This window comes from Colletotrichum siamense, assembly GCF_013390195.1.
Source record: "Colletotrichum siamense strain Cg363 chromosome Unknown KSG_Cg363_contig02, whole genome shotgun sequence".
Classification (NCBI taxonomy): Eukaryota; Fungi; Ascomycota; class Sordariomycetes; order Glomerellales; family Glomerellaceae; genus Colletotrichum; species Colletotrichum siamense.
The window spans coordinates 905,883-920,917 of NW_023501015.1; the positions used below are offsets into that span (position 1 = coordinate 905,883).

A 15,035-nucleotide genomic window follows, 5' to 3' on the forward strand; every position below is an offset into this window, starting at 1 on the left:
CAGGACCGTGGGTGCGGTTTTTGGGCCTGCCGCTGGCTTGCTTGCCTGCCCAGGTGGCCTCTGTCTGCGGGTAATGGGAAGGGGGATCTATTGGTAAATCTCCCGGAAGTCTTTTTTGGTCTGTGTTCTTCGCGGTGTCGGTGCTTAAGGGGGTTTGATGCAAGCAATCTGAGATCCTGGCTGTGAATCATTGGGTATTTGTGTGTTTAAGAAAAATAAACTACAACAGGTTGGGAATAAAAGTTAAGAAGAAACGACAAAAAGAGAAACAGAGAAAACTGTAACAAAGAAGATGAAACGTCAAGAAGTGGTAATATGTACAACATGTCTCGTAATAGAACAATCATCCCTCATATCCAGGCTATCCCGCACAGCCTCATATTTGTCTCCTCTCCCACGAATCTTGTGAAGTGGTAATGTCCTGCTGGACGTAAATCACCGGCCGGCTATCCCTGGGCGCGTCGGCGCCGGGGGCGTAGTGGCACTTTGTCGTGACGGCGGGGTCCTTGCTGCCGCGCTCCAGGTCGACGTACGAGACGTTATCGCCGAGCTTGTCGTACGTCCTGCGCGGGTGGTGCACCCGGCTGCCCTGCGTGCTGTTCAGGTCCTTCAGGTGGATGTTGCCGCGGTCTGTCGACGGGTTTGTCAGCTTGGAGCCGATCTTGGAGACGGCCGGCTTGACGTAGGTCTTGAGCAGGGGGCCGAGCGTGGGCAAGCACGCGATGATGATGCCGATCCAGAGCTCCAGAAGGCTGATGAGGCCGATGTCGTGCAGGTTGTAGACGAAGTCGAGGTCGCCGATGGTGGTGACCGTGTTGATGAGGCGCCAAACCATGATGGCGATGGTGCTTCTGGATGTTAGTCGAGGTTCGATCAATGCTGCTCAGGCATGCGACTTACGTGATTCCCATGCCAAACATGGCGGTGACGGCAACCTTGTTCCGCAGAGGCATCTGGAGACCCCAGAGCGCGGGCATCGGAAGGGCGGTCATGGCGATGTCGACGACAATGTTGATGGTCACGGAGACGATCTGGTCGATGGTGATGTCGCGGCAGTGGCCGCCCTCGACGGGTGCCCACTGCTGCGACATGGGCGTGCAGCGGCTCATGAAGAGAATGAGGAAGGCGACGCCGTACGCTCCCACGACGCCCATCAGGATGCGCGACCAGCGCTTGAACTGGGCAGTGGCGAAGATGCGCGTGTACATCCACAAAATGGCGAACTTGATGAAGATCGTACCCAGGAGCCAGGTGACGCCACTGGCGAGGATGAGCTGGATGATGGTGTAAGTTGAGGACTATGAAGATGTAGATGAAGTAGAAAGCATACCTTGAACTGAACCGCATACTCGGGAAGAGTAAGTTCGTCGGTGTGCTTGCCCAAGCCATTGTAGATGGCCCAGACGACCACACCCTGAAGCGCAACGATGTTTGCCTATCCCCAAGTTAGCCAGCGCCCAAGCAGGCAGACAGGACATCCAACATACAAACGCAAACCCGATCATTCCATCATCCCAGTAGAAGCCTCTGCGCATGATGCGCCCGGCCCAGAAGCGCAGGGCCAACGCCACGGCGTCAATAACGGTAAAGACGACGATCCATACCAACAGGGCAATGCCCCTCGAACCAGCGCCAGGCATGTTGGGCAAGCAAGCAAGCACGTATTATTAGTAGCAGCGGAAGCCGAATCCCAACCAACGGGACAAATTGTAAGAAGCGCGCTTGCGAACGTCTGTTGGTGCGAATCAAAACCTTCAAAGTTGAACAATCTTCTCAGCCGACAACCGCCGTGGCGCAAGACTCTCCGGGTGGGAGGGGGAATTCATCCAACTTATGGAGGGCGCAAGCGATCTATCTCACACACGCGCACACAAGCAGGAAAAGACCCGAACACACTTAACACACTATTTCTCCCGAATCCATGGGCCACATCTCACACACCCGAGAGAAGCGATGTGGGATGGGCTGGCTTAGCCTTGCTTCGGCTGCCCACCACAACCATCCCACCAGCAGCACCTTCTTTCGAAACGTGGACTCCGTGACTATCAATCACATATCGGTAGAGGCGCAGAAAAAAGAGTGGACGAGACCGGTCGATGAGACACCAGTCGATGTGACCCTATTCGCGGTAGTTCCCAGCTTCGGATGTGGTCATATGAGATGCCAAGTACCGCACTTGCATACTGTACCTTACTTTGCCGTGCCATTAGTTCCCTAGCGCTTGCTTCTTTTTTGCCCGCCGTCAAGGTAAAGCTGCAGGAAAACACCTCCTTCCATGCCTCATCTGATCGAGACACAGCTGCACTAGTGTTAAAGAAAGATGGGATGACAGTGGGACATGAATCAAGACAATGCATGCGCCCATCTCCACCACGCTTGCCTCGCCGACGACTTGCACTGCGAAAAGCAATACCAGTATCTCTAGTCCTTTGGAGGACCAACCATCCGCGTGGTGTTGCTGCACGTGTGGATAATATCGATATGGGGGATCATAGATTCCCACTCTCGACGAGGGGAGAGGGGGGGTCCATCTCTGCGTTCTCAGATGTGATCGGGAAACGCACGGCATGATGTTACGTGATGGACCTGGTTCCCTCTCTCTTGAGGCCGGGCTGGGAGAGATTAGATAGAGCAGAGAGAGGGATCACTTTGTGCAACTCCCCACAACTCTCGCAACTGACCCCGGCCCACCCCCAGGGTTGCGACGTTCAAGGCCCCTTGTCTCTTTCGTCAACTTCCAGTCTCCGCTTTAGACAGTTATTGCAGGGGTGGGAACCCATTCCAGGAAGTGCTCTCTCAGGTTTGGAGGTGGGGGGGAGTTTCAAAGTGGAGTCTCTGCGAGTTGATATATCAGAGTTTCTCACCCTTGTCCAACGAAGCTGACCGAGATCCACCCACATGTGAGAGAGGAGAAGAGGGCTGGCTGTCTGCAAGTCTTCGCATGCAGCAGCGACAGGCTAGCAGCAACACCACCTTCAGCGCGTCTGCTGTCCTGTTACAGCGAGCCATTTCCCAAAGCCTGTTCAACCGCGGTAGACCTTCTAATCAAATGCCGCGCCTTGCCTCGAAGGCCGCTGGTGGCGTCGCACCGAGTCCGAACGGCCGCCGTCTGATGCGGTGCGTCTCCGGTAATTTTATGCAAGGCACAGGTGTCACTGCTGAAGAGTTTCATCAGCAGAAGCAGTGCTCCCCTCCCCTCTCTCTGCCTGCCTCGTTGGTATTGGTCTATGTCTGTCAGCGGGGATGTAGGTACTGTCGTCAACCGGTCAGCACCTTGCGTTGGCGACCATCAGACCAATCCAACAGGCGCAACGATGGCTTATTTCGACGCCGCACGCCATCCCGCACCAAAGGCCTTCCTGTCGGGCTGTGTTCTGGCACCGTCGCTGCGTTAAGGCACCTCCCGATTGCTTAACTCCGTTCAGCGTGGGGCTCGCGGGCTGGGCAACATGTGCTTTTGAGTTCCGTTTCCTGGGGATAAAAGACGGGCCCTGGGCTCGCGATGTTCTATTCGATTGCATCCCATCAGTGATAACTCATTGCCCTCCCCCAATCTATCGACTCTTACCTGAATATCGCCACTTCCAGGATCCAGACTGCCTCGGTCGTTATCTCCGTTGAAATCAGTTAGTCAAAATGCAACCCCCTCTGCCCTCCGCCACGCCGACATGGCACAACGACACCTACGATGCCATATCCCCCTCCCGGCCGGAGCTGAGCGCAGCGGGGAAGACAGCCATTGTAGTCGGAGCGGTACGTCCTCTCATAACCCCCCAGTTCATCCCACAGCTTTTGTCCCGATAGAGACAGCTCCAGCCCCCCTCCATCTGTATATCATCAACTCTAACTCTTGTGTTCAATCCCAAAGGGGAGCGGAATTGGCCGAGAGACTGCCCTAGCGTTTGCTGCTGCCGGGGCGGCCCGAGTCATTCTTCTTGGCCGCTCAGAGAGCGCGTTAAGCACCACCAAATCTTCTCTGCCGCCGTCTGTTCAGTCCGAGACGTTCGTGACCGATATCACGAGCGAGGAGACGTTGATCAAGGTGGCAGCCGCGATCGGCAAGTGGGATATTCTTGTCCTGACCGCTGGCTACACCTCGCCCCCGTCCACCATCGCGGGGTCCACCTCCGACGAATGGTGGCTGAACTTCGAGGTCAGTTGCGACTCTGCACAGGTCCCCACGCCAGCTGCGACTCCATACTCACATGTGACAAAAAGACGAACACCAAGGGCACATACCTGGTAACCAAGTCGTTTCTGCCCACGGCAAACCCCTCGCATGCGTCTGTCATTGCTTTGACGACCGGCACCACGGCACTGCCGGTGTCCATGGTGCCCGGCCTGTCGCCGTACATGGCGTCCAAGCTGGCGCAGACCAAAATCGTCGAGTTCCTCGCGGCGGAGAACCCGAATCTGTTCGCCGTCACTCTGCACCCGGGCATGGTAGAGACCGACATCTTCAAAAAGAGCGGTGCCAAGGCGGAGGCCCTGCCGATGGATAAAGGTGCGTGCTGTCCCTGTCAGATACCCATATCTCACGACCTGGGTCGCTTTCTTTCGAGCTGCAACTCCGCTGTGGGCCTACCAGGCTAACGTCCGTGCCATGATGAAGTCCAACTCCCCGCCCATTTTGCTGTGTGGTTGACCAGCCCGGAGGCGGCCTTCCTGAACGGACGCTCGGTCTGGGCCAACTGGGATGTGGAGGAGCTCAAGAAGAGTGCGAAAGCGATTGAAGCTGGCCCGCTCTACACTAGCGGCATCAACGGGTGGCCATTCTCCCCTCTCGCTTGAACATTCAGCCCAGGGGTTGTTCATAACTTGATTTAGATCATGTCCAGTGTGTTTAAAGTGTATGCAGAATGATAAAACAAGAAAATGTGTTTATGGCAATTTGAAAATATGACAATAAGTGTACTGAGAGGCTGTGTAGTCAAGCGTTCCGTCTATTCATAGCCCCAGTCACCTCAACTCGAAACAGAGAGACAAGGGGCCGGGGTTGGAAGTAAACTGATCCCGAATGTCGTCAAAAACCCGAGTTCCAGTCTCACCGGGAGCAAGGCGAATGTGATATTTCTTGACCAACCTTGCCACCACGAACCTCATGGAGTCGGTGGCCAGGAAACGCCCGAGACAGCTGTGATGACCTGCAGATGCACGAGTTAGTCTCCATATCCGGCAACCACCACACGCGGGAGGGCTCCATACCTGTACCGAAAGGTGCAAAGGCGGATGCATTTCGGACCATCTCCGGTCGGGTGCTCCATCTCTCGGGGATAAACTCATTCGGCCGCTCGAAGCAATCCTCCCCTGAAGCAATAGTCAGTTTAAGAGAAGGCCTGAGCGCGACCAGACTGGACTCACTTCTGGAAATGACATGCCGAGGCGCAATGATGGTCGTGTTGGGCGGGATAAAGGTGCCGCCGATGGTTGCACCGTTCTCGGTCGTCTTCCTGGCTCCGCCCGTGAGCAGGGCCGGGTAGAGTCGGAGACCTTCGTTGATGACGGCGTTGAGGTGAGGCAGACTCGTCAGGGTCTTGAGGTCTGTCACGTCAACGTCCTTCAACTCTTCGTAGACCTTGTCAATGTGCTCCGGGTGCTTTGCCAGCTCGCAGAAGATACCAATCAGAGCGGCAGCAGTCGGTTCGCTGTGCATGTCAGTATTGATTGCCCCAAACCCGTCAAAGTATGCTCACCTTCCAGCCACAATGGCAAGCAGACTATCACCGAATAGCCAGGTCAAGCGATCCTTCATCTCAGTTTGTCCATCGTCCAGTTCCATCAGGTAATGGGCGAGGTCAGGGACAGATGGCTTGGGAGATGCATCGTCTAGTCTCACCTGCATCTGACGCTCGCACCAAGCGACCATGTCGAACCAGTCCTTCAGAACACCCACACGCGGAGCGAGCTTGAAGCCAACTTGGATCAACCACGGCGTAGGGCTGAAAGGCCCAAGAAGGGAAAGGGCACGCTGCAGACGCACAATGATGTGGTGCCATTGCTGCTGATGCAGCATGTCAAAAGACTTGCTGAAGACGAAGTCGCCCATGACATCAAACCCGAACCAGAAGAAGAGGTCCCGCACTTCCGAAGGCTTGTTTGCTTTGGCATTGGCCTCGATGCATTGATCAAGTTGCTCAATATACTTGAGAATTTTTGACTCATGCTGGACAAGGGCTGCAGCGCGGCACGGCACGTCAGATAGGCTCACGATACCGAAGATCTATGGAGACATACCTTGAGCCGAGAAGCCACGGTTCCATTCACGACGTCGAGCAGCATGAATTGGCTTGACGCGGGTGGTAACGAGGGCGCGATCGGGATGCAGAATGTCATACCACTCTGCCTTGATACACTCCGATCGGGGGCCATCCACAGCCATGGAGACTCCGGGGTGGAAGACGGTGATTTCACTGGGACCTTTGAAACAGTCAGTATTGAAACAAATGGTCATGTAAAGTCGTTTCTCTCACCTGTTCTGACAAAGTCTCCATATTGCTCGTGCAGGTCCTCCAGAACCAGGTGGTTCTTGCAGTCTCTACATGCCCATACGTGCCAGAGCTTCGTGATACGGGCGTACCACGGACCACGGAAGCCAGACAGACGATGGAAAAAGATTCTGTAGAGAGTGATACTGGCCAGAAGACCGGGAAGATAGCCAGCAAACAGCGTCAACAGACACCGAGAAAGCTCGCCAATCAAGGTATTTTTGTAGTAGATGCTTGAAGCAATGAAGCAAAGGAGAAACCAAAAGTGGCCCAGAGCAATCTGAGGCGCTTGTACATGCCACTCTCCGTGAATGAAGAGGGCATGGTGGACGGCGAAACCGCAGAGCACTCCAAGTCCGGAGACGAGGATGCCTTGGTAACTAGAGTCAAAGAGGACACCCATCATGAAGACTATGTCGTTGATGCAACTTTCCAAGTCCAAAGTCAACAGCAGACCGCTCGAAGACCTTCTTTCATGTCTGGACTCGAGCTGGCTTACATCTGCCGCCCTCGAGCTGTGATAGAGCTCTGCATGGCTCTAAGTGCTGGGTCTAGCCCCATTAGTCGCCATCCGTGGCAATCTATCGTGAGTTACCTGAGGGGTCACAGATTCCCACGGCGACTGACTAGTGTCCAATGGCCGGATGGCAAATCACCACGATCGTGTAACGCCCATCATACCATCGAGAAGTTTGTACTGATTGATGTAAAGTACAAGCCCGTGTCGGCTCCGCGGTGATCCTTGGGGCATCCCGATAACCTTGATATCCGGGTACCTGCTGGGAGGCCCCCGGTCAGTGGTGCGCGACTCATGGACTAGGGGTCCCGGAGAAGTGGATGGGTCTGCGCCAAAATGCGTCGGGTCCATGGTGCAGAAACGTCGTCGTACGAATGCAACTCTGCGGTGGGACCTGATTCAACGGTACCTAAAACGGCTGGTCGGGGCGCCGTCGAGAGTTGGTCTAATACGGCGGCGCGGGGGAGATGCCGGAAGCATAGCTCGGCGCGATGGTGATTGTTGCTATGCACCAACGTCTGTGCCGCAATGCACCCGTACCGGTCCCCTCGGGCTAATTGTTGGTTCCTTCGGGCTGATGATTTAACACTGGCTGAGCTCCGCTGAGCCAATCCTCCTGGCCTGCTGTTCACTTGTGTTGCCCAAAACTTCATATCTTTGTCAAAATGTCTGCAAAATACGACTTCGTTATCGTCGGCGGTGGTGTTGCCGGCTTGGTGATTGCCTCCCGTTTGTCTGAGAACCCCGATATCCAAGTGTTGGTGTTGGAGGCGGGCGAGGACCAGACGGCGGATCCCAGAGTCAATATTCCCGCACTGGGGCCCAGTCTGGTCAAGACACCATCTGACTGGCAATTCAAGACGGTACCGCAGGTGAGTCTCTCCAACGATGCGGTGAGATGCTGCTTGCATCTGGTTCTGACTATTCATGCAGAGTGGCCTCGGTGGTCGTGAGATTGGAGTGCCTCAAGGCCGCCTGCTGGGTGGTTCCGGTGCTCTCAACGGCCTGTCGTTCACTGTCACGACTCGTGCCAACGTTGAGTCCTGGGCTAGCTTGGGCAATGAGGGTTGGGACTGGCCCTCGTTCAGTGCTGCACAGAAGAAGGCTTACTCTATTGCTTCTGATGAGGCACAGAGCGGTCCTCTCAAGCTGTCTCTGCCTGACAACGCCGATTCTTTCTGGCCCAAGGTCTGGCAAGACACCATCCGCGAGTTGGGCTTTCCCAATGTCTGCGACCCGTTGAGCGGGCAGGGCGTCGGAAGCAGTCTCACACCTGACACTGTCGACTCTGCGACAAGAACGAGGAGTTATGCCGGCAGCGCGTATCTGCAAGCCGCCAAGTCTAGGTCGAACCTGACCGTCGAGACTGGAGCGCTTGTGGAGAAGGTCGTCTTCAAGACTGGCGCTAGCGAGACTGTCGCAGAGGGTGTCCAGTACACCAAGGACGGCGAGAAGAAGGTCGCTACGGCGCAAAAGGAAGTCATCCTCAGCGCCGGCGCCCTGAACTCCCCTCGCATCCTGGAGCTTTCTGGTGTTGGAAGCGCTGAGCTTCTCGGCGGGCTCGGCATCGACGTTGTGCTCGACAACCCACACGTTGGTGAGAACCTGCAAAACCATGTCATGGTCGGGGCAGCCTTTGAGACACTCCCCGAGCACGACACCATGGACGGGATCGTCCGCCAAGACCCCGCGGCGGTCGGGGCAGCCATGGAGGCGTACGGCAAGCAATCGGGCCCCTTCTCCAGAAGTGGGACTTCGGCAACGGCACAGCTTCCGCTGCCGGCTACCGAGAATGCCGGGGAGCTGTTCGATAAGCTCAAGGCGGAGGCGCCGAAGACGAGATCGACACCTGCGTTTACCGAAAAGCTCGAGTCGTTCGTCCGCTCGGTCCTCACTTCGTCATCGGAGCCTTCCGGCTACTACCTCTCATTTCCGGGGTACGCCTTGTTCAACCCGGACGGGACGATGGCGGCGCCACCTCCCGGCGACGAGAAATTCTTTGCGTTCGGCCTGCTGTTGGCTCACCCGCTCTCGCGAGGCTCGAGCCACATCACGTCGGCGTCGTTGGAGTCGCCAGCGGTGGCCATTGACCCCGGGTACCTGACTCACCCCCTGGACGTGGAGCTTATGGCCAGACACGTCCAGCAGATTGAGAAGATTGCGTCCACGGAGCCTCTCCGCAGCCAGCTCAAGGCGGGCGGAAGGCGCGTCCCGGCCAAGCCTCTGACCGATCTGGAGGAGGCCAAGGACTTCGTTCGCAAGACTGCTGTCGGTGCTCATCACTTCACGGGCACCTGCTCCATGATGCCCCGTGAGCTCGGTGGCGTGGTCGACGAGAAGCTGCGTGTTCACGGCATTCGCAACCTGAGGGTGGCTGACGCCAGTATCGTCCCCATCACGGTGCGGGCGAACCCTCAGGCGACCGTGTACGCGGTCGCTGAGAAGGCTGCTGACCTCATCAAGTCGAGCCTCTGAGGAATCGTTTCTTGTCCGTGAAGCGTCATGTACGAAAGTTTGGATGCAGACCGGCATTTCTTAGTGGTTTTGAAGCGAGACGAATTCGCTGTACGAAGAGAGATTGATTATTTTGGGAATTAGTGGGGCAAGATGGTCGGCGTGATTGAATCAAGCAGCAGTAACGGTGACATGATGCATGGACGATCAGGGCCTTAAAGATTGACAGCGTCCGACGAAGGAATCAAGAGGACAGCAGATGGAGCTGTCGTTTGTAGGTAGTTGCAATAAAGTTGCTAGCGGCTGCGAGTTGTTTGATGGCCCGATCCGCGTCGGACCAGCTGCGTCAGCAAGCTGCCAGGTACCGCGACTTTGTGAAACACCTCGGGTGCCACAACTTCAAATGTATCTGTACTTGTTCACCCGCAATTGCCCAGTCGTACGTGGGCTCCATATGGCTTTCTCGAACTTCTTTTTGTCGGCAAGTGTGTTGAGAACGAGGCAATAGAAAGAAGATTCCGAGATAGATACGAGCGTCGCCATCGTAGTTGGAGAAGCAAATCTTGAAGTCCTCGAAGGGGGTGTCACCCCGCGAGAGAGTACGGCTCTCATCGTCAAGAACCACCAGAGAGGCAATAAGGTTCGTCTCTCAAAATAGGCTTGCCATTCTAGGCATACGGTCGACGGGCAGGTGAGTGAGTGGAAATAACCTTGGACGCATCTTCTCTAATCTTAGGATAAAATTGTTGCTCACCGGAGCTCGAGCTGGTTACACTGAAGATGATGTGAATGACTGGTCTCGGTACTTTCTTCTATTGTCCTTGCTATCGTCCGGGTCCTCGTTGTCGTCCATAATCGTCGTCCATGATTGTCGTCCGTGGTCGTCGTCTCAGTCGTCCTTGTCGTTGGGAGCTTTGGCTGACAGGTGTCACGCCCAGGCAGCGTCTGTACCTGTCAGACGCCCGTGCACGGGGCGCGCTTTTAATGGCCTAGAACGCGCTAATAGTGTGAGCTCAGCTAGCTACTTGTTCCACTGTGGGGTTTGCATACAGATACAAGTACCTCAGCGTGACAACGTCATGTGCTGCAGTGGTCAATTCGCGTGTAATGTAGTGGGCCTCTGTTGAGCGCGTCAAGCCCAGTCGCGTCAACCAGGGCAAGAAATATCGCTGCAACCTACACAACCCGGACGGCAACGACCACGACGCCCAAGGACAACAACGCCAACGACAACGACCACGACGACGACGACGCCCACGGACGACGATCACGGACGACGGCCACCACGCACGACAACCATGGCCGACGCCAAAGGCCTCTTTGCAGAATGCGCCTTCGCATTCGTGCCGTCCGCCTACTTGGCACCCAAGGAGATCAGCGACCTTACGGAGATCGTTATAGGCCGCGGCGGCGAAGTGCTCGACCCGAGGCGCGACGGCTCAATACGCCTCGAGCAAGTTACTCACATTATCTCCAACACAATCGACTTCCCTCAGTTCACAGAAACCCAGGCCTTCATGATCCCTGTTGTCGAGTCCAACTGGCTCAAAGCCTCCATCCACAGGAACAAACAGGCCCAGGTCCGGCCCTACTCGCCCGATCCGCGCATGTTCTTCTCGAAAATCAACATCACCTGCGCCGACTTGCCCGAAATCGACAAAGAGACAATCATCGGGGCGACTCTTGCTATGGGCGGTATGGAGACTGCCGACGTCACCCGCCAGACCACACACATCTGCGCGCTGTCTATGGAGCATCCCAAATGTGTCACTGCTAAGGAGAAGGGACTCAAATGCAAGATCGTTCTACCCCACTGGTTCGAAGACTGCTTCAAACTCGGCAAGCGCATCGATGAGGGCCCCTACACCCTGCCCGACCCCGAAATCCTCAAAAACCCCGAGCTGCAAGCCGAAGTGCAGATGCCCAAGTACGATCACCTCCAAGGAGCAACGTCTACCATGCCTAACCAGCTCGTCGATAGCACACGCAGGGCTGCCACCATATTTCAAGGAAAGAGCGTCATGTTCTCGTGGGACCTTAGTATCACCCCGAGATCGTTGGAAATCGTCAAGCAACTCGTTATCAATGGAGGCGGCAGAGTGGTTCAGGATGTTGACGACTGCGACTACTTCGTGTGCCAATACCGCGACGGCGAACAGTATACCAAGGCCGCTCAATCGGGCAAGGATGTCGGAAACCTCTCGTGGCTCTACCACCTCATCACTCACAACGAATGGACCTCGCCCCTGCGACGACTACTCCACTACCCTGTCCCCCGAAACGGCATCGAAGGCTTTGAGGACTTCAAGATTTGCCTTTCCAATTACGGTGGCGACGCTCGTATCTATCTCGAGAACCTTATTCGGGCAACTGGCGCCACGTATACCAAGACGATGAAGGCCGAGAACACCCATCTCATTACTGCCCGCAGCAGTAGCGAAAAGTACGAGGCGGCTAAGGACTGGAACATCGAAACTGTCAACCACTTGTGGATCGAGGAGAGCTATGCCAAGTGCGAGAAGCAGAGCGTTACCGTAGCCAAATATTCCCATTTTCCCGTCCGTACGAATCTCGGCGAGGTTATTGGCCAGACCTTTTTCGACGAATCCAGGTTACGAGAGACGTACTACCCGGGTGGAGAGGAGCATTTGTCCCCCGGTGCCAAGCGTAAGCGCAGGATTCTCGAAGCCGCCCAGGACAACTCGTACAACTACGGCCCTGCCGAGGGTGTCGTTATTGGGAGGCAAGAGGAGAAGGACGACGGAACCAAGGACGATGCGGTCGACGACAGCTTTATGACGCCTATTCGTCCCAAGAAAGGTGGTGCCCGCGGCAAGGAGAATGACACGCCCTCCGTTATGTCCACAGGAAGCGCAAGAAGTGCCAAGAGCAAGGCGCTTACCAACCTTCAACGCATCGCACCAGACATTGCTCTATACGAGAAGGAGAAGAAGCGGGGAGCCAAGCAGGGCGGCCCCTGGGGTGGCAAGCGTGCTGCGGACCAAATTGACAAGGAACGGGGACGGACGTCAAGCCCAGCGCAGGCGGACGATGGCGACGACGACGACGGCGACAAGGACGACGACGGCGACAAGGACGACGACGAGAGACGCCCGATGAAGAAGCGGAAATCGGCAGGTCCAGAGGTCGAAATGAGGGTTGTATTGACCGGATTCACGAGATGGGTCAACAACAAGCACAAGGAGGATGTCGAAAGGGTTAGTTATCTCAGTTCCTCCATTCTTCTATACCTACGTACTAACGCCCCACAGCGTAAGCTTCGCGATATGGGTATCCTCATAGTTCAGGACGACAAGCCCTCCGACTACCTCGCCGCCCCGCACATGGTGCGGACAGTCAAGTTCCTTAAGACCTTAGCCAAGGGGCCCACGATTCTCTCGTCCAAGTTCATCGACGAAGCGCTCGATAAGGGTGAAGCTCCTGACCCTGAAGACTTCCTTCTCGACGATAAAGAGAACGAGAAGAAGTTCGGAGTCAAGATAGAGACGGCTGTCTCCCGGGCTAGGGCGAATCTTGGCAAACTCCTGTGGACGGTACCGGTCTACTGTACCGAGCACATCAGCAACGGCCCCGATAGCTACAAGGCCATCGCAGAGGCCAACGGCGCAATGTTCAAGCTCTACCGCGCACGCAGCGGCACCACCATCAAGCCCACGACCGCCGAGGAGGATGGCGGCGCCGCGCCTGAACCCGTCTATCTGCTAAGCTCCAATAGTCTGCAGGAGCGCGCCCTTTGGCCCAAGTTTGAGGAGATGGCCCGCAAAGGCCACATGGAGCCTCGTATCGTCGCCGCCGACTGGCTTCTCGACGTGGCCATGACCCAGCAGGTGACGTTTGACGAGAAGTACCTCGTCAAGAACTTTTTCGAAAAGTCATGATGTTTTGCTGAATATTGCTACGCTCTTGTACATAATAGCCATACGCGCGCGCAAGGAGTTGAAGGTCATTGCATCGGGAAGTAGAAACGCCGTCCTCCGTCGGTGTCGGTGCCGTTGTCGGTGTCGCTGGTGTTTGCGGAAGTATACGGAGGTATACGGATGTGTAATGTATGAATGTCGTTACGTCTTCAAGAGAATCGCATGGGAAACAGCTACATTGTGCCGTCGTATCGTCGATCGGTAATCAGAAGAACTTGACACCCTGGGAGTCCTCCTGTCCAAAGATTTGAGCCTTGCCTCGCTTGACCAGGACCTGCAGCGCTTTTTGCAGTAAATCGGAATCGAGGCCGTGGAAATCTGTGAAAAATCGACCGTTAGCCGTAACTCCCCACATCTCGGAACACCCAGAAAAGACTCACCAGTTCCCCTCGTGCCCTCGCCCTCCGTGAGCTCATACAACGTCAACACAACCCCCTTCTGCGCAGTCTCGTCTATCCACGCCTCGATCGCCGCAGCCCACTCGTCCGGCGTGCGCCAGTATACCCAAAACACGTCCGGCGAAGCAGGCAGCTGCTCCGCGCGGCCGTCCTTCTTCATGAACTCGAGAACCTCGCGCGCGTCGGCCAGCGAGAGGCGCTTATTCAGCGTCTTGTTGTGGAAGAGCTCCTCCGGGCCGGCCGCCCCCGATGACGCAGTGGATGTGCCGCCGAGGGTGGGGTCGGTGATTGCGATGGACGGCGTGGATGTGTTGGGCAGCGCGTGCGGGAGGGCGGCGGTCGGCGCGGAGGGGATGGCGGCGTTGAGGGAGAGCTTGAAGATGCGGTTGTGGCGGCAGTAGGCGAGGATCAGGTCGGACCATTTGACGAGCTGGGCGTGGTGTGTGGTGAGGTTTGTTTGGCGGGTGAAGAAGGGTGGGAAGGAGTATTCCCGCGGGAAGGGGAAGGGGGCGGGTGTTGTCATTTTGGAGGCGGTGTTTGTATGGAAGATGGAGGTTTGAAGTCGAAGCTGAGGTGCCGGAAGCTTGGATGGAGGGGTTGGTGGGGTTAGGCTCGGGCGGACCCGGTCGGGCTCGGTGTGCTCGGTGTGCTCGGTGTGGAGCCAATAGAAGTACATCACAAGAGTGACCTGATTTCGCCAGGCCAGATCGAATTCTCGTTCCAAACCACGGCTTTATTCATCATCTACAACATGGTTTTTCTATTGAATAAGTTTGAAACTAATGTAGGTGTAGTGAGACAAACAGCGAATGAAAGCTCAAAAACAATCTTTAAAACATATCATGAAACTACCCGCAATAGACATCACCACACATATGACCGCGTCTTCTCAACTAACCGACAGCCGCCTCCTTGGTCATGTATTGACCATCAAGAGTATGTCCATATGGGCAAGCCACTATCGCAGCTCCTCGGTGTCCACGCCATGTAACGCCAGATTTGATGCCCGATTGCACTGAGAGAGAGAGCAAGTAGGATCGTAGGAGGAAGTATGTTCAGGATAATGGCTTCTGCATCGTACCCAAGAATTGTCCCGACTATGAACGCGAGTGTCATTCTCGCAGCGAGAATTTTGTCTTGGAGTTCATCATCGCGATTGAGATGGTACATCGTGCATACTCCGGCTCCGAAAGCAACAATGGCCATTGCAGCTATGCCGGGATCAGGCTTTGGTAGGAGAAGA

At 55.8% G+C, this 15,035-nt stretch overlaps 6 protein-coding genes across 6 annotated transcripts; 3 read left to right on the top strand and 3 right to left on the bottom strand.

The window, feature by feature from the left end:
* Positions 1-376: 376 nt before the first annotated feature.
* CGCS363_v002254 (Satratoxin biosynthesis SC1 cluster protein 4) lies at positions 377-1,640 on the bottom strand (the record flags this gene model as incomplete). Its single annotated transcript, XM_036634103.1, has 4 exons — positions 377-848; positions 901-1,274; positions 1,331-1,435; positions 1,488-1,640. 4 exons carry the CDS (start codon positions 1,638-1,640, stop codon positions 377-379), a joined length of 1,104 nt encoding a protein of 367 aa, XP_036500054.1.
* Positions 1,641-3,636: 1,996 nt separating this feature from the next.
* On the top strand, positions 3,637-4,791 carry citE-2 (Short chain dehydrogenase citE; the record flags this gene model as incomplete). Its single annotated transcript, XM_036634104.1, has 4 exons — positions 3,637-3,753; positions 3,869-4,153; positions 4,219-4,504; positions 4,613-4,791. The coding sequence occupies 4 exons, from the start codon at positions 3,637-3,639 to the stop codon at positions 4,789-4,791; spliced, it is 867 nt and encodes a 288-aa protein (XP_036500053.1).
* A 168-nt stretch (positions 4,792-4,959) lies between these two features.
* On the bottom strand, positions 4,960-6,888 carry CGCS363_v002256 (Tryprostatin B 6-hydroxylase; the record flags this gene model as incomplete). Its single annotated transcript, XM_036634105.1, has 6 exons — positions 4,960-5,144; positions 5,206-5,307; positions 5,362-5,645; positions 5,694-6,174; positions 6,235-6,417; positions 6,471-6,888. 6 exons carry the CDS (start codon positions 6,886-6,888, stop codon positions 4,960-4,962), a joined length of 1,653 nt encoding a protein of 550 aa, XP_036500056.1.
* Positions 6,889-7,667: 779 nt separating this feature from the next.
* On the top strand, positions 7,668-9,477 carry citC-3 (Dehydrogenase citC; the record flags this gene model as incomplete). The annotated part of the gene is made up of 2 exons (XM_036634106.1): positions 7,668-7,874; positions 7,936-9,477. The coding sequence occupies 2 exons, from the start codon at positions 7,668-7,670 to the stop codon at positions 9,475-9,477; spliced, it is 1,749 nt and encodes a 582-aa protein (XP_036500055.1).
* Positions 9,478-10,754: 1,277 nt separating this feature from the next.
* brc1 (BRCT-containing protein 1) lies at positions 10,755-13,355 on the top strand (the record flags this gene model as incomplete). Its single annotated transcript, XM_036634107.1, has 2 exons — positions 10,755-12,674; positions 12,729-13,355. The coding sequence occupies 2 exons, from the start codon at positions 10,755-10,757 to the stop codon at positions 13,353-13,355; spliced, it is 2,547 nt and encodes an 848-aa protein (XP_036500062.1).
* Positions 13,356-13,599: 244 nt separating this feature from the next.
* vps25 (Vacuolar protein-sorting-associated protein 25) lies at positions 13,600-14,315 on the bottom strand (the record flags this gene model as incomplete). Its single annotated transcript, XM_036634108.1, has 2 exons — positions 13,600-13,712; positions 13,775-14,315. 2 exons carry the CDS (start codon positions 14,313-14,315, stop codon positions 13,600-13,602), a joined length of 654 nt encoding a protein of 217 aa, XP_036500061.1.
* Positions 14,316-15,035: the final 720 nt, after the last annotated feature.